The 19,192-nt window shown below is 37.0% G+C and overlaps 3 protein-coding genes across 8 annotated transcripts in view; all 3 read left to right on the forward strand.

Annotated features, from left to right (window-relative positions):
- The window catches only part of LOC131329593 (upstream activation factor subunit UAF30), a 30,032-nt gene that overhangs the window by 10,147 nt on the left and 693 nt on the right, over positions 1-19,192 (forward strand). Inside the window, exons 1-3 of one of the 6 annotated variants that reach the window (XM_058362804.1) lie at positions 15,364-15,498; positions 18,018-18,209; positions 18,770-18,917. In XM_058362804.1, coding sequence (XP_058218787.1) covers positions 15,469-15,498; positions 18,018-18,209; positions 18,770-18,898 — 351 coding nt within the window. In that variant the 5' untranslated portion in view covers positions 15,364-15,468 and the 3' untranslated portion in view covers positions 18,899-18,917. The other 5 variants (XM_058362803.1, XM_058362805.1, XM_058362806.1 and 2 more) reach the window with 5 other exon arrangements.
- Positions 1,472-3,844, forward strand: LOC131328761 (uncharacterized). Its single transcript, XM_058361662.1, has 2 exons — positions 1,472-1,650; positions 2,788-3,844. The coding sequence occupies exons 1-2, from the start codon at positions 1,472-1,474 to the stop codon at positions 3,842-3,844; spliced, it is 1,236 nt and encodes a 411-aa protein (XP_058217645.1).
- On the forward strand, positions 9,402-15,655 carry LOC131329587 (EH domain-containing protein 1-like). Its single transcript, XM_058362796.1, has 16 exons — positions 9,402-9,839; positions 9,966-10,045; positions 11,441-11,509; positions 11,602-11,659; positions 11,749-11,804; positions 11,883-11,928; positions 12,002-12,066; positions 12,724-12,837; positions 13,022-13,124; positions 13,265-13,314; positions 13,546-13,674; positions 13,763-14,014; positions 14,127-14,206; positions 14,606-14,732; positions 14,868-15,011; positions 15,154-15,655. The coding sequence occupies exons 1-16, from the start codon at positions 9,755-9,757 to the stop codon at positions 15,337-15,339; spliced, it is 1,644 nt and encodes a 547-aa protein (XP_058218779.1). The 5' UTR covers positions 9,402-9,754; the 3' UTR covers positions 15,340-15,655.

Consider the following 19,192-nt stretch of genomic DNA (forward strand, 5'->3'; position numbering starts at 1 on the left):
ACTCAATTTGCCATATGAAACTTTAATGGGTGATACCGAAATTGAGACTACTTTTGCGAAAATATTATCGTGGCGGGTGGCCCATGTCATTTGGTTTTAGGGTAACTTTATTTGCGCAAATATTTACCATGTCAGTCAAATAATGGTCAATTTACCTTAAAACCGAAAAGGGCAAAAGAAAACTAGTACTAATGGGAATTTTAACACGTAGAAGGCTTCCTGACAATTCCTTTTGAGCTTTTTTGTTTGGGAGAATTGAGGACGGAATGGAATCAGCCCCGTTTCAAAAACTTTCTTAAAAAATAAACAGTTTATTTTACATTTTTAATTAAACTCAAAAATAATATATATGAAAAAAAAAAATTTAATTTTTTTTCACCATATAAAAAATCTTAATGGGATCTATCAAACAAGATTCATATTAATAGGAAAATTATTTGTGTAAACACATTATTTTTAGCTTGAAATTGCCTTCTTAATAAAAAATAAGTACTTAAATCGAGTTGCGGAACAGAGCCTTAGGAAAAATTATACAATGCGCACCACCCACCTTGCAAGTATTGAATTACTTGATTCCGACTATTAATCATCCCCAAGAATATGGTTGATTAAATAAAGTTCAATAGTCCTTTTTTTTTTTTTTAATGTATCAGATATGAGTTAAAAAAAATTTCCACCACAGTCCGTTACGGGTCTCACTAAGCATTTTTTGGTATAATTTGAACCATTCATCTTGTATAACTTATATAATAGTATATGCACGCAAAAAATGAGCTTGGTCGGACATTAATAGATATATTAAAAATTGAATTTCGGTTTAGGAAATGGACTGCCATAAACAATTTAACTTCAAAATCTATGACCCTCCGTTCTGTAAACCAAAATTCATGTTTTGATATACCTATCGATATCCAATCAAGCTGATTTTTTTCATGGGTATACTACTCTACGTATTCTACAAAATGAATGATTCAGATTGTAACAAAAAAGTCTTGTAGGGCCCACATGCAGTGGTAGAAACCCCATCGTTTACACTCATCAGATATACTCCCTCCATCCCGGTTTGTTTGTCCCCTTTTTGACTTTTTGAGAGCGTTACACCTCTCAAAGAATTATTTATAATTTTTAATTCGTAATGTTTTTAATATGCAATATGGATATTGTTTGATAGATCTCAATTAGTTTTATTATACAAAATCTTCAAAATCATAAAAAAATATTATAAAATATAAGATATAAGTATATTTTTAAAAGACACGAGACAATTGGACAAACAAATTGGGAAGGAGTGAGTAATTCAATATTTGATCAAGTAAATTTATCTTGCTGATAAAAATGAAGTATATTTATTATATTAATATAAAAATTTGGTGGTTTATTTGATGAAGGAATCTAGACTCGATCCCAAGGACTTCACATATTTTGACACAAATCAATGTGGAGAGAGAGAGAGAGAGAGAGAGAGAGATAGATGGATACGCATCATCGGCATCGGCATCGACATGGATGGTCAGAACTTCCGGGGGAACTGCTGGAGCTTATCTTGGATCATCCAACAATGGAACCGCTTGATCTTTTAAGGTGTCGCGACGTCTGCCGTTCATGGCGATCAACGGTTGCGAACCGCCACCAATCTAAGGCGCATTCTCTGTTGCTACCGGCTGTGCTATACGTTTCTGCACTACAAGAAAAATGAAAATTAGTGACGAAAAAGTGGCGACGAAATTTAATTTTGTCACTAAATGAGTATATTTGCCGACGAAAAAATAAATTCGTCACTATTTTGATAACTTTCGTGACGAAATAATTTCGTCACCAATTATGCTTGTTTAGCGACAAAAAAAATATTTTCGTCACTAAAGGTACCCATTTGGCGATAAAATACATTTTTCGTCGCCGAAAGTTTAAAAAAGGTGACAAAATTATTTTTCGTCGCCAAAGATAATCATTTGATGACAAAAAATATATTTCGTCGCCAAATGTAAGCAATTTAGTAACGAAATATTTTTTTCGTCACCAAATGCTTAACTTTGGTGACGAAAAATAATTTCGTCACCATTTTAACGCTTTCAGTGACAAAAAATATATTTCGTTGTCAAACGGGTACCTTTCGTGACGAAATTTATGAATTACGCTTTGTCACTAAATGTATTTCGGACATAACTCTTTACTAAAATCTCCGATTGAGATAATTCAAATTGGGTTTGAACAATAACTCAATTGCCTACAATTTTCATGTTTATCAAAATTGCTAATTTTAATATTTAAAGGTCCAAAATTACATTCGAAATATATTTTCATGTTAAACATATGTGTTATATATTAGATATTTCAAATATTTACTGAAAAGTGTGTGTAGTGCAGTTGGTTGGAACTTGCGCGAAAAACTCAAGGGACTCGGGTTCGAAACCCAGAAGGAGCAAGAAAGATGGATTTCTTTTCCCATATGAAAACATCTTTCGCAACGAAAAATTTCGTCACCGATTTCTTATATTAGTGACAAAAAGTTTCGTCACCAATGTGACCTATCGGTGACGAATTTTTTCGTCGTCAAAAAGCACAATAAGTGAGGAAAAAAAATTTGTCACAAATTATTCACTTTTTGGTGACGAAATATTTCGTCATCAAAAGGCACTATAGGTGACGAAAAATAGATTTCGTCACCAGGTAGGAATCCTCGACAACCTTTAGTCGACAAATTTTTTTTCGTCACCTATATTATTTGTGACGAAAAACATGCAATTTGTGACGATTTTCATTCGTCACCCAATTGAATTTTTCTTGTAGTGCTGGTAACACCAAAATAGCAAGAGGAACTGATGACGACGCAGCCGGCCAGGTTTACAGATTAAACCTATCTAATGATAATGTTTACAGATTAAACCTATTGATCTATAATAATGCCTTCGTCGACGGTAACGGGAAGAGATTTGTCTGCGGCGCGACCTCGTCCCGGGGTTGGCTTCTATTCGAAGATCTCACCACATCCGAATTTATTAGCCATTTTTTCCTATTCAACCCGTTCACTGGGATTAAACTTGACCTCCCTCGAACCATCTTCGAACAGATGTACATGTCCAAGTCCGCCATGTCCGCGAGCCCTCGTGATCCGCACTGCGTGATCGTGTTACAGAGCGGGATAGATTTCCAGTTCACTTATTGCCATGTTGGAGATGCACTGTGGAGGCCTATTTTTGTTACTGAACTGCGGCATTACGACGTCATCATTTACCACAGAGGTCGGTTTTACGCTGTGAATAGGTATGATGACTGCATGCTATGCTTCGAGTTTGCTGCCGATCGAGATCAGCCTCCAACCGTGACTAAGATTCGACCCAGCTGCATGGAAAAGGACATGAGTGAAGAGGCCGACCAAAGCGGGCTAGGGCTATCAAAGTATTTGGTGGAGCTGCCCCCCTGCTGCTGCTGCTGCGGCGACGGTTCTAATACATTTGACTTGGTACTGGTAACGAGAGGTTCGAGGTGGAACCCGTTTCAATGTGATTATGATACAAAATCTGGCTATGACACGACAGGGTTTAGGGTTTTCAGGATGGACTGGATTACGAATACTTGGAGGGAGGTAAACAATTTCGACTGCAACAATTGCGTCGCCAATAAGAGGAAATTAGCCTTATTTTTGGCTCATGATGAATCTTTCTTTCTCTGTGCTTGCGCTTCCAATCAGTGTAAAAGCAATTGCATCTATTTCGTTGGTGATTCACACCGACCATTTCGAAGCAAAGGTACAGATATGGGTCTATTCGACTTGGAAACTAAAAGGATTGAACCGTTCTATAATTCTCTATTCACCCGGTGGTTTATCCCAGATGTATTAATATAGCCTAGTGATTCTTTTCCATCTTCAATTGTTACAGTAGTTTAAATTGAACAATTTCAACTTTAAAGTTTTTTTTTTTATGGCCTTATTTACTAACTTCGATTTTATGAGGTACAGTCTGAAGTTGCTGGTTGAGGTGTCAGAAGTAGCTTCTTTTTCATCTTTTACTTATCCCTAGAAAAGCTAAGCCGGGGTGCTACTTTCCACCAATGATGGACTGAGTGGTAGATGAGACCACGCGACCGTCTTGCCAATCAATGGAAAATCATAGAATAAACTATCAGAGTAAAGTATTATAGAGTTGAATTGTGTAGTTGAGAGCAATCGGTTTGTTTTATATATAGATTAGTGTGTATGTCAGGTAAAGTGTCGAATTGAGAGAGAGGGCAAAGACGAGAGGGGGGTGAAACCATCACCATTGTTGTGTTTGTGTGTGCAAGAGTTAGAGAAATTATGTTTATGTAATTTTGAAATGCTTTAACATAATTAGTTATGAGAGTGTTGAGTGTGAACGTTTCTCATGATTCTATCAATATCCGCTTTATTTGTAATTATTTGAAACACAAGATTAAACATTAGAACATTTGAAGCCTTTACAATCCCTTCTCTCTGTCTTCTCAGAAGGCACCAAGTACGTCATATATGAACGCCCATGGTAAAGAGAGGAACCGTGATATGACCATTTCCGGTACTTGTACCTGTAAGAAGAGAAGTCAACATGAATGTCACCCGGCAAAATATCTAGATTATTAGATTACATGTAAAGATTAACTAGTGATGGCTTGGGTGGCATGCCTCTAGTTATTTAACCCTGATAGTGCTCACAAGGAATCTCAAGTTCTTTTAAGAATATATTTTTCGCTCAACATGAGTAAAAGAAATTTATATAAAAACATGAAGGAGCGGAAAATAAAAAGTTAAGAAATTAAGGCACTATAATGTTTTCAAGAACATAGAATGGTCAATAGTAAATGGTTCTGCACTTGAGCTACCAAACTATCCATATACTGTTCTGTATAAAATCTATCTTTCAAGTCTAAATCACGAATTGAAACAGCGAGTTGGAACCTAACAAAATAGTAGAACTCCAAAACCATGTACTGTAACCCTAGGTTTAGCCAACCCATTCCTATGATTTCAATTTCCAATCCAAAAACCATTGCAGATAAGAACAGTCAATCATGCATGACCAGAGATGAAATGGTATCAATAAATTGCACAAAGGGAATCACCTTTCCTAAATGATCCAATGCCCCAAGAATACCATCACATATAATGGAGAAAATAGCGTACCAAATTTGAGTATCCTTAAAATAAACCTGCATGAAATTTGGAATATTTGAGATCTTTCACATCCCTATTGATAATAAAAAAGGCTTCAAAATTTGTCAATAAATTGAAATAATAAACTAAGGGAGAAAAAAAAAAAGAGTTCTGTGGGATTTTGGGCTACTGAGCAGGTACCACGGGCGGGCTCATGGGTCGGGTCTACAGGCAGGCTGAGTAAAAATTCATAGGCCCAAGTCCGCCCACAAACTACGAGCTGGGCTAGCCTGTCAGTTTCACGGACTCGGGCCGGGTAAAAGCCCGATGGGCCTGGCGGGCTTAGGGCGGGTCGCGAGCCTTCGGGCTAAATGATATTCCTTAATCCTGATTATCCAAAAGATAATCTATTTTATTACAAAACGAGTAAAAACGAGCATGTGTCCCATATCGCCTAGACATGTCTTATCTGTGCTGGTTATAAGGCTCCAACGATCAACAACGAGTACGTGCGGCAAAAATCTCCCGAGACGGTGAAGAAATGAGATCGTACGACATCATTGGGTTCGCGAGAGCTCCATGTCATCGACAGCCACGTGGATAGGAAGGTGATCGAGCGGTTGCTGACGATCTCTTCTTGTAGAGGTACATCGTCGTTTCGAGTCTATGTAGTTTTTTATATATGAACCTTTTGAGTTTGATCCGTTGTTGTTTGCAAGTATTTAGGTACTATTTTATCCTACTATGAACAATCAATCAAGTCGGAGCACGTGCGAATTTTTTGAAAAGTCGCCGGAATAGCACGCTGCGAATTCAAACACGTGCAAATTTTTTGAAAAGTCGCTGGAATAGCTCACTGCGAATTCAAACATTCATAGAGAATTTTTTGAAGGGCAATTTCTAGAGCTTCGATTGAGAAGACAAAGAACGGAGTTAGCAATGACAGCAAATTTCTCATTCTCTCTCACTCCTCTCTTTCTATCTCTCTCTCTATGAATAAAGAATTTCACACTATGAAATTATGTGAAATTGAGAATTACAGACTGAATTGAGAATTTCACACTGAAATTGTGCGAAATTGAGAATTTCACACTGTGAAATTTGTGAAACTCACCAGAAAAAGCATTGCGAATTTATAGTCGACGGCCTGAGGTGGTCGCCGAAAAAAGTTGCCGATCGGAGGTGGTCGCCGGAAAAGTTATCGGCCGGAGGTGGATTGCCGGCTAGAGGTGGGTTACGCAATGGAGGTGGGGGGTGGTTGTATTTAATAAGGGTAAAAGGGTAATTTTCTCATGAGATTGTACTTGGAGGTAAATACAAATTGAGTTCATCTTTAATGGAAATTTTACAGAAGTTTTGGGACCGGCTGGTAAATCTCTCGCTTTTCAACTTGTTATCAAAGCTTAGTTGGGCCTTTGTTTAGTGGACCGTTGTCCGGTTTTCTTGTGTTGTGGTCCAGCAGAATGTGTTGAAATGTGTCCTACATCGCCTAGACATGTCCCATGTGTGCTAATTATAAAGCCCCAGCTTCCCTCTTCTGAACACCTGAGTTTTAAGGGGTAGTGTGGGTTGAGTTTTTCAACTATTCACACTCATTGCACAACTATTGATGCACAAATTAATACTCCAAATGCACTCTCTCAATAACACTCACCTGACACATCTCCAAATGTTCTCTTGCAAATGTGCACCTCTCAAAATGAGGTTTTTCTTGCCTTTTATAACTATCCTCCTCCACAATCAATGGTCAGGGATCATATTTATCCAACAATTCGTATTCGATCTACATAGTTCTCCATCCCTCCACAATATAGTGGAACTCTCCATTGCTAGACTTGATAGTTACTAGAATATTACCGAAATCTATGCAACTCTAAAGGTTCTATCAACTCTATAACCTTTCAAAATGTTCTAAGAATTTTAGAACTACAAACAAACCGAGTAGAGTTTTGTATTGTTCAAGCTCAAAGCGAGCTTAGAATTCTAGCCTTTGCTCGAGCTCGGGTCGACATAGGTTGGTTAGAAGTAGGTTATTGTCTCTCAGTCTCTCTACTTTACAGTTCTGGAGTTGAAATTATTATTAGAATACTATCAAGATATGTAAAATTGATGTTCGGATTGATCAATGTATCTCTCTGTCGATAGTAGTCTTAGCCCGTTCCAGAAGTGGAAAAAAATCCTTATTTTTTAAAAAAGCAATTTTCAAGCTCAAAAATTATGGGCTTATTAAATTCTGAAATTATGCAATATGGATCTTATTTGAAAGATCTCGATGAGATCTTTAATACGATGAAAAAAATTGAAAATTTATTTTTCATGTACATTATTTTTGAGTTTGAAAATGTGAAATCAGCTACTTATTTTTTAAGAAGGTTTCTGGAACAAGACTTATTCATTTTTTTAGGTTACGTGCGTTTATCGGTTCACCAAGTTGGAGAGAGATGCAACATCGAGACCAGTTGCTCTTGGACTTCCGAAGTGATGGCATTTGATGTATTCTTTCTTTTTCTTTTTTCACAACTTGGTGTATCAATTTACAAAAATGCTACGTGCACAATAAGAGGAACACAACAAGGTACACAACTAATCGCTTACCGTCTATTATTGTAATTAATGGTCAAGATTCATTCAAACCCTTCTCGCAAGATTGTTTGCAAGACATCGCAATTCAGTACTTAAATTGATCAAGAATGCTATGTGCATAACGGTTGTGCAACAAGTTGTGGCATAACTTTGCATCTCAACCGTCTAAAAATATTTTTGACGGTCTAGTTTTTTAATAAATTCTTTCAGGGGAAGAGATAATGTGTGAACCCTACATATATGTGAGAGATTGTATAAGTTGTTGTGTTTGGATTGTTATATGAATGTCATTTTGTTTATCATTTGTGGGCTCAGACCACTTAAATGATCAAGATTTGTTTTTCTGATTATCGTCGAGACGATTAATCATTATTTAATAATTGGATGTTCAAGTTAGTTTGTGCGCAACTCGACTAATTCTGGGGTCCTGAAAGTAACGACTGGACATAAATTCTAGTGGCCCAAAGGTTCCGGATGATTGGCCTCTATGGGATTCGAACATGCGACCACGTGATCAAACACTTATTGCTTTATCATGCCCACTTTATCGACCCCTTAGAGTTATAGATATCATGATACTATTAAACTGAATTTGGAAAAGCAATTGGGGCTACTTCAGTTGGCCACAACTCCTCTCACTAAGAAGTTAGGAGCTAGAATCTCTCCAGCCCTATGTGGGGTGTTCTTCCCTTTTAGAGGGGCTCGTTCTTTCTTTGTTTTTCTCCTACGATTGGTTTATTTCTTGTATTGATTGAGTTGTTAAACTTGATTATCTTGTGAACCCTCACAATTAATGTAATCCCGTGATTTGTACTTTATAATTTATATGTGTACATTGTAATTTATGCATGATGTAAATTATTTTTAATATCGGTTGAAAAAAAAAATCTGGAAAGAACCCACTAGGCCAAATTGGACGGTGAGAGGAGTAGCTCCCTGGATTTTGTGGTGGGGTCATCAACACAGTACAAAGACCCTATGCCTTTCGGAGTCAGCTCTCATCCAATCTGGTCTAGTTTGGGCTATTTGTGAGCCTTTTCCGAGCCTACAATAATGATCGGAAGTGTTTATTTTTTATAGCTCATCGAAAACATTATCTATGTCAAAAATTAGATTGATGGGGTACCGTCTGATAAGATTTTGAAAAGTGTTGCAATCTTTTGTGCACCGTTTTTTTTAAACAAGATTAATGCATTTTGAAATCATATCAAACGGTATCTGATCAGCTTGATTTTTGACATTGACATGGTCGATATTCCTAATTTTTGACAAGATTGATATTCTCAATGAGTTCTAAAAAGTGAATAATTTCAATGATAATTGTAGTCCCGAGGGAGACCCACGAAGGGCCAAAACTGGAATGGTTGGAAAGGAAATGGATGGGAGCCGAGTCCATGGCTTTCTTTTCCAATCAACTCTTTTTCGATCAGGACCCTCTGTCAGGATTCTCTCTGTGAGGATAGTGTGCGTTTTCATCTAGATCGTCCATATCAGTAATTAATGGTTCGGATTGAAAATAATTTTTTTCAAAAAAGAGTTAAGGTAGAATTAACTTTTTTTCGAAAGTATTTATTTTTAATCCGAACCATTAATTATTGCATCCAAATTCCACGAAAATTCTCGCACCATGCTCACGGGGAGAATCCTCGTACAGCACCCCTTTTTGACACCGTTCCCGGATTCCCATGCAATGGGATCATCGTCGAATCTAGCCACGCTAATAACGTTTCTCCCTCTTCTCTCTCCACCGAGAAGTTTACTGCGACGAAAAATTCTTCACATAAGTATCTCTTGTTTGTTTCAAATAACCTAAAACCAAGCCGCGAAAATCGACTGATTCTAAAATCTATCGATGCCACCTCCACTAGTCATGTGATTCGGCGTTACAAATAACCATCGTTGTATCCAGCTTTTTTTCCCGTCCGGAGCGAGAAACGGAGCTTCGTCTCCGATTCTCAATTGACGACAATAAAATTTTCCTTCGAAATAGTAAAATCTGAATTGAAGCCGCGAAAATCGATTAATTTTGCCAATCTATTTGATGCCCGGTTTGAATCATTTAGAATAATGGAGATTGATTCGTCACCGTTAAGCAAGTGCTCGAAAGAGCACCAGATGATCTATAAGGAATGGTTCAGTTACGCTGATTCAGGTTTCGTCTCCTTCTAAATTCCATATCTCTAATTGCATGTTCCTGATTACGTGCCGATTTTTTTCTTCGGATTATTAACTCATCAATGTATTATTGATCGTTAATGATCATCCGTTTCAATTTCAGATGGCGACGGGCGCATTACCGGGACCGACGCCCTCAAGTTCTTTGCCATGTCGAATTTGCCTCGAGAGGATCTCAAGCAGGTAGGTACCTGCTGGCTGCTTCTCTCTGGTCGTGCGTTTTTCGTTCATTCGTCCTTTTTTTCCTTTCGATTATTTCCAAGTCACATGGTACGCGTGCGCGAGCTTGAAAACATCCTTTAAAAATATCTCAAACTACTAAATTCACTATCGCGAAAGCAAAGATTGAGAGAGCGAACGTAGAGCGAGACTTCGGAGCGGGGACGCCCTACTAGAGAATTCTGGGGCTAAGGTTATTTCTGTCTGTTCTGTTCCTGAGAAAATCGAGGAAAAGAAAATCGCAATTCTGCTGACTAGAAGGCTTGGGCACAAGAGATGGGCGTATAGATTATTCTATTAAAGTTTTCTTCTTTGTTTTCTCTCAACAATGTGGCAATCCTAAAATTTGGTCCTGCTGCCAGAGATTGTACCCGAAAGGTAAATCAACAAGTATAGTTGATTTTCCTTTTTAGGGTAATTTCGGGGTACATTTTCGTTGTACTTAGAATTTCTCAATAATGCATAATTCTTTTGTGGAAAAGTCTACTCACACTCCCATTTTTACAACCAAACACACAACCGATTTTTCATATTAGCATATAGGCTCCATCATTTTAATGATCGGAAATTAAACGTTTAGATCGCGTTGAAAATATTAGTCAAGCCAAAATTCATATTTATCTGATTTCGATAGATGCATCATCAGAACAAATTTATCGTTCATGTGAGTTGTTTTTTTCTGTTGTAATCATGGATTTATTGACATTCTTGAAACATGAATTTTTGTATTCTTATTATTGTGGGGAAGTCCATACTCCATACGGTGCTTTGTCCCAATTTGAAATGGGCTCCTGCTAATAGACGGTGGGATAAGTCCCCAAAGATTAGTAGGTGCACACCCGGATACCTCTTCCTAATGACCAAAAAAATTTATGTACTAATTCACGGGAACCAATACACCATCCACTAATTGTAGATGTTTACGCTGTTGTCAATACTACTACAATTTTGATAAGTTACTTGCTCTGTCATCTTCTTATGGCTATGACTTTGTTTCAAGATTGCAAGCCAATTTTTGTTTTTTCCATTCTCGGAGGGGAGGGGAGGGGAGTGGGTTGTTAATGTGAAGTGTCCTGTGCTAGGGACTTCTGTTTTTTCTTGAACGAAATAAATCACAGGGAGACGAACAGGACACAGCTCAATTTTAATGCACGTGTAAATGACTCCCCAGATGCAATAGCATACATTTGTATAAGAGCATTTTGGCTTGACTACATGCTTGTCTTTGTGCACCTACAAATAGAGATTTATGCTTCTCTTTCGTTTTATAGTTGTTGCCCAATTTTGCTCTCTTTTTTTCACACACAAAAAAAAAAATCCATCAGGACTAAACTTCATCCTCTTCTTTTTATCTGCAAGGTATGGGCTATGGCAGATTCCAAAAGACAAGGCTTTCTTGGCTTTAAAGAGTTCATTTCTGCAATGCAGGTTCAATTTCTGCTGTGTCATCTTGTCTTCTAATGTTTGATGTGTGACTCTATAGTTTTGACTTATCTTTTACAAGCTGACATCTCTTGTAGCTAATTTCTTTGGCGCAAGGTGGACATGCGCTAACTAAAGATACCTTGAGTAATGAAGGTAAGTAGTGTAAGTTGGGTGTTCTAGTCATTGGATGCTTGGGGTGGTTTGCTGCAAGTTCAAGTTGACAACCTCATGTACCCTTGCAGTGGACTTGGAAAATTTAAAGCCCCCTGTTATGGAACGTCTGGATAAGCTACTAGCTGTAAGTATTGTAATGACTCCTACAATTTAATTTGGAAATTATTCTATATGCCCTGACTTGCTAAATAACAATATTCAGAAGAAGAATAAGCGTGCACATAAGACAAATGACCCTGAACAGAATGGTAAGACGTGTTTTCCCTCTATCTGCACAAGTCTCAATTTGTCCTTTCGGATCATTGATTAACACTAACACAGGTAGTTCTCAACTGCAACTATCTCCATCAGCTCATTGGTTTACTTCTTCGAAATCGGCAAAGAAGGTATACATTGTAGTGTTTCAATGCAGTCTTTATTGGTTCTTTATTGGTTGCGGATTACCAGGAAAAAAAAAGAGTCAAAAGAATTTCTCTCTCCCCGGAAAGCTCTTCGCTACTTGTCAGTATTCATGGTTAGGAGAGCTTATGTAGTTATCTTTTAGGTTTGTTATGATATGATTGCTTCATTTAGTCCTCCTTTCTGCAGAATATTATGTCTTGTTGATCATTGGGTTGCATCCGTCTTTATTGATCCATTTCTCTTTTCTTTCACCCAAAGACTTTTGTCATTAGAAAAATGAATTTCTAGTGAAAGTCACATAATGTAACCATGAACTATGTGCCACTACTTTTTGTGCTCTCCTGAAAGAAACTTACAGAATAGTTAGGATACTTCATATGTTTATGGTCTGTCTTGTTACCAGGGTTTTCAATTAAGATTAAAAGTTTTTGACGTTCCCTTCCTCATGATTATTTTTTTCTTTGGAGGGCCAACATTCACTAAAGTATGGACACCAGCCCACTAGAAATGACTTTGATTTTCCTTGTTACAAATTAGAGAAATTTGTTATAATTGTCTTCTCTTCTTGAATTTGACCATCCTCTTAATTTTCTAACTTCATTTGTTTACTTCTTAGAATGCTCCTCTCATGTATATTACAGGTTCCATTGTCCTCTGTTACCTCAATTATCGATGGCTTGAAGAAGTTATATGTACAGAAATTAAAGCCATTAGAGGTTACATACCATTACAACGATTTTGTGTCCCCCTTATTGGTAAGTGATAAATGCATATGGCCTCGATTTTCATGTGAAGTAGGTTGTAGATTTCTCTTGACTTCAGTTTCTTCTTCTTCGTTTCTGCACAAACATTTAAATAGTTTTTTTGCCCTTTTGCAAGTAACATGCATGGTAAAGAAACATTAGTTAACACTTTCTTTTTTTTTGTTGCTTGTGGCAGACAAACAGTGATTTTGAAGCCAAACCTATGGTTATGCTGTTGGGTCAATACTCCACAGGGAAAACAACATTCCTTAAACATATACTGAAAAATAGTTATCCAGGCAAGTGTTAAACATTTACTGAAAATAGTTGTCCTGGCAAGTGTTTTTCGTTTCGTCTGTATTTTTTTCCTTCTGTATGTGATTTGTGTGCGTTGGGTGGCAATATTAATTTTGCCTATCATGTCTTCAATTTTCAACAGGAGCTCACATTGGACCTGAACCTACAACAGATAGATTTGTCGTTGTTATGGTACTTATCTGATCAGTTCTTCTGCCTTCTTGTTGGTGAAGAAATAACCAAATTCACTGTCCTCTTGTTTATGCTATTGATCTTGTTACTTCGCCTTCTGTTTCTAATTTTACTCACTCTTTCAATATTTAGTGTAGCCTTCTACTCTATTAACAACTCTATGTTTCTAATTTCTGCTTTATACATTCTAATGCTGAATAGTTTGACTATCATTCCTGATATTTGTCACAGAATGGTCCTGATGATAGAAGTATACCAGGGAACACTATTGCTGTTCAAGCAGATATGCCATTTAGTGGTCTGACAACTTTTGGAACTGCATTTCTTTCAAAGTTTGAGTGTTCTCAAATGCCACATCCGGTTAGTTATTGCAGTAGAATTTCAGTTAAAACCATTGAGGTATGTCTCCCTATATACTAAATTTGCTTATGCTTTTGAATATATGAAGCTGTTGGAGCACATAACATTTGTCGATACTCCTGGGGTTTTATCGGGAGAAAAGCAACGGACACAGAGAAGCTATGAATTTACTGGTGTAACATCTTGGTTTGCTTCAAAGTGTGATCTCATTCTGCTGCTGTTTGATCCACATAAACTTGATATCAGTGATGAATTCAAGCGTGTGATTTCATCTCTACGCGGTCACGATGACAAGATTCGTGTGGTTTTGAACAAGGCAGATCAAGTTGATACCCAACAAGTAAGCTAGTACACTGTAAATTGTAACACGATTTGGTATTCAATATTGATCTCTGAGTATCTATGTCTGGTAGTAGCAATTAAATATGCAAATTGATTGCTTCACGTTGCAGCTGATGAGGATATATGGAGCACTGATGTGGTCGCTTGGGAAAGTTCTAAATACTCCTGAGGTTATGCGTGTTTATATTGGGTAGGCTCTCAATATATCATCATTGCATATTTTTTCCCCTCCAGTTAGATGGATATAATATAAACACTGAAGTAGTTTCTTTATTTATTTAAAGACTCAAAAATTGGAAATCATGCTCTCATGTTTCCTTTGTTAAAGGAGTATTTCTTTGGCAAGAAATATACGTTCACATAATATATTTATATAATGATAAAAGGACATGATAAAGAAGGTGTTGGGCTTCCATGAGAAGAAATAGTGTATATTGCTTCTTCACGTTCATTTCAGTGGTTTCCTAAGAATATGTGCAATTTGTTTTTGGTTCATACCTCTTTCTCTATTTGCACTACCCTCGTAAATTTTGGAGTATCAAAATGCTCGTATGCTCAATAGTTAAGCTGCTGTTCCTAATTTTGGCAGATCATTCAATGACAAACCTGTAAATGAGGCTGTTGCCGGTCCACTTGGCAAAGAACTTTTTGAGAGAGAGCAGGAAGATCTTCTTTCTGACTTGAAAGACATACCAAAGAAGGCCTGTGATCGTCGAGTGAGTCCAATGCAGTAACCTCTTTTGAGACTTTTAATTCTTTGTCTGCTCTTGCTGTAAATTTACTAGTTTTTGAAATGTTGAACAAACTTAAAGCAACCGCATTCATATAGACTACTGATGTGTCATGTACAGATCAATGAATTTGTGAAACGTGCCAGAGCTGCCAAGATTCATGCTTATATTATTAGCCATCTTAAGAAAGAGATGCCTGCTATGATGGGCAAAACTAAAGCTCAACAGAGGCTAATAGATAATTTGGAAGATGAGTTTGCGAAGGTCTCTCTCTCTCTCTCTCTCTCTCTCTCTCTCTCTCTCTCTCTCTCTCTCTCTCTCTCTCTCTGACACACACATGCCAAACAATGTTTTGTAATAATACTCCAGTATATTGTGTTTTTATACTTTGCTTTTCCTGTTGTAGGTCCAAAGAGAACACCATTTACCAGCCGGAGATTTTCCAAATGTTGAGCAATTTAGGGAGGTTTTGAGTGGTTACAACATCGACAAGTTTGAGAAGTTGAAATCTCAAAAGATACAAGCTGTTGATGACTTGTTGGGATATGACATTCCTAAACTCTTAAAGAGTTTCCAAAATCCCTATGGCTGAACTTTCAGGAGCTTGGGAGACAATGTTTGCCGCATAGCTCATTCATTCGTGTACCTTATACTTCGTTGTCTCCTTTTCAACCCATTTTTGCCGACTTTCTTGGGCGTACAAGTGTCTTTTGTTAGGTGAATGCAAGAAAGGCAAATTTATGGTACAGATGTAAGTAAAAAATCATTCCCATTTGCATAGAAGCTCTTATTCTTTTGGAATTTGTTGCAGAGAAATTTGTACTTGATGTAGCTTTATTTGTTTGGTAAAACTTGTGTAATGAGTTCTGCATTTTCCATCTTGACAATCATGGTCTATTTTTCCCTCTTGTACGTAGATTTTGAAAAATAAAGGACGCATGTAAATGCCTAATCCAACATACAAAAAAATTGTCGTGTATTTATATGTCTTTTGATGAAATAAAGTAAGTATAAAAAAATCTGTAATATTTTTTTATTTTTCCTTCTTATTTTCCCTATTAGTTCATTAGTTATAATTATGTTTCATCACTAATGCAGTAGTAGGAGAAAGAAGACTTTAAAGAATGATCAATGTGTAAATTATAGTGACTTTATTTCCTAAAAGAATCGTTACAAAGAGTCATGTTTTTTTTTCAGTATTGTAATTAGATATCTATGTGTCCTCCATGTGGAAAAATACACTTAGAAGAGAAAAAAAAAAAAAAAAAGACAATGACTATGATAATGTATAATGCATGATTAATATTCAAATTCAACGAGGTTTGTATAATTGTGTCTAATTTGATATCAAAATTAAAGCTTTTACTAGAAAAGAAGAAAAATAGATAAATATCAAAAATAACTAAACGATAATTATGGAATAATTTTTATAAAATATGATAATAAAAATATGGAATGGTCTGGTGACTATACAAATTTTATCTTATAGAATCAGCATAATTTTAGTTTTAGTATTTAATACTCCAATTAAAGTACAAAAAGAAGAAAAATCCTTGATTTTTTAGTTTAGTGGAGTAATATTCAAGGGGATTTCAGTCGATTAACAACAAAAACTAACGGTGTTAGTGTGGATTTAACGGAATGGGGGAATATGAACAATAGTTTGTAAGGTTATGGAAATCAGTGCGATTATCAGAACCTCAGGGGAGGTGAGTGAAATTTACCCTATAATCATATAGGAGTACTCCGTACTTGGTACTAACCTACGCGATCAGAATTCGAGCCAAACGGAGTGTAAATCGAGTTCGAAAGAAACAGGTCTCTCTCTCTCTCTCTCTCTCTCTCTCTCTCTCTCTCGTGCTGACCAGGAGTGAATGAAAATTCAGCTCACGTGTACTTTTTAGCATTTATTTGGGGGCTCTGAAGCAGTGGTTTTCAAGGCTTCTGCCAGGGGCCGGCCCAGGTGTTTGGTTAAATTCCCCTTAGAAATAATGTCTTTTAAGGTTTTATCTCTTCCATTAGTAAGACTGTGAATCGAGTGTTATGGGCTATGCTGAGCAAATGTGAGCAAATTATTTTAGTATCAATTTGGCAAATTGAAGTAAAAGTTAATTAACGGGTTAAAGCCTTAGGGCCCTAGATGGTACGCCGAGCATCCCATCTCTCAATGGGTAATTCTCATCTTCGTAACTGGTTGAAATTTCATGTAATTAACATACCCTTGGGCTACCTAGGTGGAGATTCACGTAATTGATACTGTCCAGAAGCCATGTCAGAGGTGCTATCAACTTTTATAAGGCTGTCCATACTCCACATGACAATTGGGCCCCTATTAGTGGACAGTGGGATTGGTTCTGAGGTGCGCATAAGTCGGCCAGACACCTCAAGTTATCAATAAAAGAAGTTTTGTGGAACCAAGACTCTATCTTACCGGGGGGCCATTATTCGTTTGCAGTGATTAATTTCCTCTTGTAAACTGCAATCTTTTTTAGGGTGTTTGGATTCTTTTGCACAATTGTGTGGGGTGGGCGGTGGAATTGGTTCGATGAGCGAAAAAAGAGAAGAAAAAGTTGATGCAAATGTTTGGGAAACTTTGTCATTTTGGCCTAGTGCGTCTGCTGAGTGCTGATAAGTGCATGTTTTTCTCCTCCCTTGTAAACCCAAGGACCATACTTTTATAAAAAAAAAAATACAAAGATCCCTGTTAAGAAAACTCTATAAAAGAGGGTATATGCCACTTTAGAAAATCATAACTTCCTGTGCGAAGTAGCATCAAAGAACAATGGTACTGACTGATTCGCGGCTAGATATTCACTTAAAATAAGAACTCAACACCACTGTTTCACAGCTTTTACACTTTCGAGTTTCGATAAATCCATAAAGAGTTTAAAGTAAGTGCCACTGCCATTGAAGGGGAAAGAACGCTTGTAGCAGCAAAAGCAACATGCTAATTTGTTCCCTGTTTCTGTTTCTGGTTCTGGTTAATGTATTTTAGGATGAGGGTACTTTTCAGTTAAATTATCCCAAATTAAACTACCAGAGTGTTTTTTGGACTGTTTGCAATTGCATGCCTAGTGTATTGTGGATCACAGGTGATTGCCCGAAATACCAAACCAGACAATAAAGGCAGTGGTTTCTCATATTTTTATAGGTGAAGAATTAGTAAATTGTACCTGTAGTATTCTCATGAAGGGACAGTTAAGTAAAAGCAAGTGGCGGTCTTACTCTTCATTCACACTACTCACTGAGTTATTGAATTTCGATTTGTAGAAGATATCACAATCAACAATAATGCTGCCGCGGATGAAGAAGGCCATCACTGAGAACCCAAAGAAACTCTCCAACTTGATTGACCTTGTAAATCTTCCTTCAACACTTCGAGATTTTTTGGGTCAGTCTCAGATCTCCCGTTTGGGCTGTTTTATGCGTGTCTGGTCATACATCAAGGCCAACAATCTCCAGGTCCCCTTTTATCTCCCTCAGATTAATATATTACGAAAAAGCTTTGTATCTTCACTTTACTATGGTTGTAGTAAGATTGATAAACGATTCATTATGCTTATACTAGTCTTATCTTTTGCTAGATCACGTGATACGTTTAGGTGTTAGACTCTTGTGATTTCAGTTGGAAATGGGCGATAGTATGTACCCAGTTTTAGTCTCATGATGTCTATATATTCTAACATCCTATACAGATTGCCTAGTCCAAAAGAGTGTTATCACTAGCTTTTTGCATGCAGACGGTGTTTTAACCTCTGGTCAGATCATCGTTCAAAATCTGCAGTACCTAACTTTAGTTTTGTGGCAATTATTACCGAGTTCTTTTTTAGGCACCACACTACTAATACCTTTCACTTTTCAACCTCCATTGCCTGGGCATTCAATAACAAAATGTAAGCATTAATGTTTTTCGGCATGCTAGGCTGTCTGGAATCGCATTTGCAGGAGTTTGGGTGGTGTATTGCTATAATATTATCGGTTTCCACATACCCTCACTGAAAGCTATTTTTGGCCTTGTTCAGGATCGAAACAACAAGAACGTAGTAAACTGTGATGATAAGTTGAGAAGCATTTTGTTGGGTAAGCCTCGAGTTGAGCTTGCTGAACTTCCTACACTGATCAAGCTGCATTTCCCAAAAGAGCCAAAATGATATGACCATTTGAATTTAGGTGCCTATCTTCTTCTTTCTCTTAGATACATTACCATACACTCTAGCTGCTTCATGTTTTGGTACTTAAGAAGTCAGTATTCTTGTGCTTAGTTTTGTAACAGCATAAATGTGTGTTATTTTATGCCAGTTTTAATCCTTCCCCATATTCATCTGGCAATGGATTGTCCATTGTAGTTGACAATGTACCTTCATGTATAAATCTGAGATCAGTGTCTATGAAACAATGCTTGGCCTTTATTATGTTTAGTAGCTTGACTATTGGCAGAGATATAC

Source organism: Rhododendron vialii, chromosome 6a, assembly GCF_030253575.1.
Source record: "Rhododendron vialii isolate Sample 1 chromosome 6a, ASM3025357v1".
Lineage (NCBI taxonomy): Eukaryota > Viridiplantae > Streptophyta > Magnoliopsida > Ericales > Ericaceae > Rhododendron > Rhododendron vialii.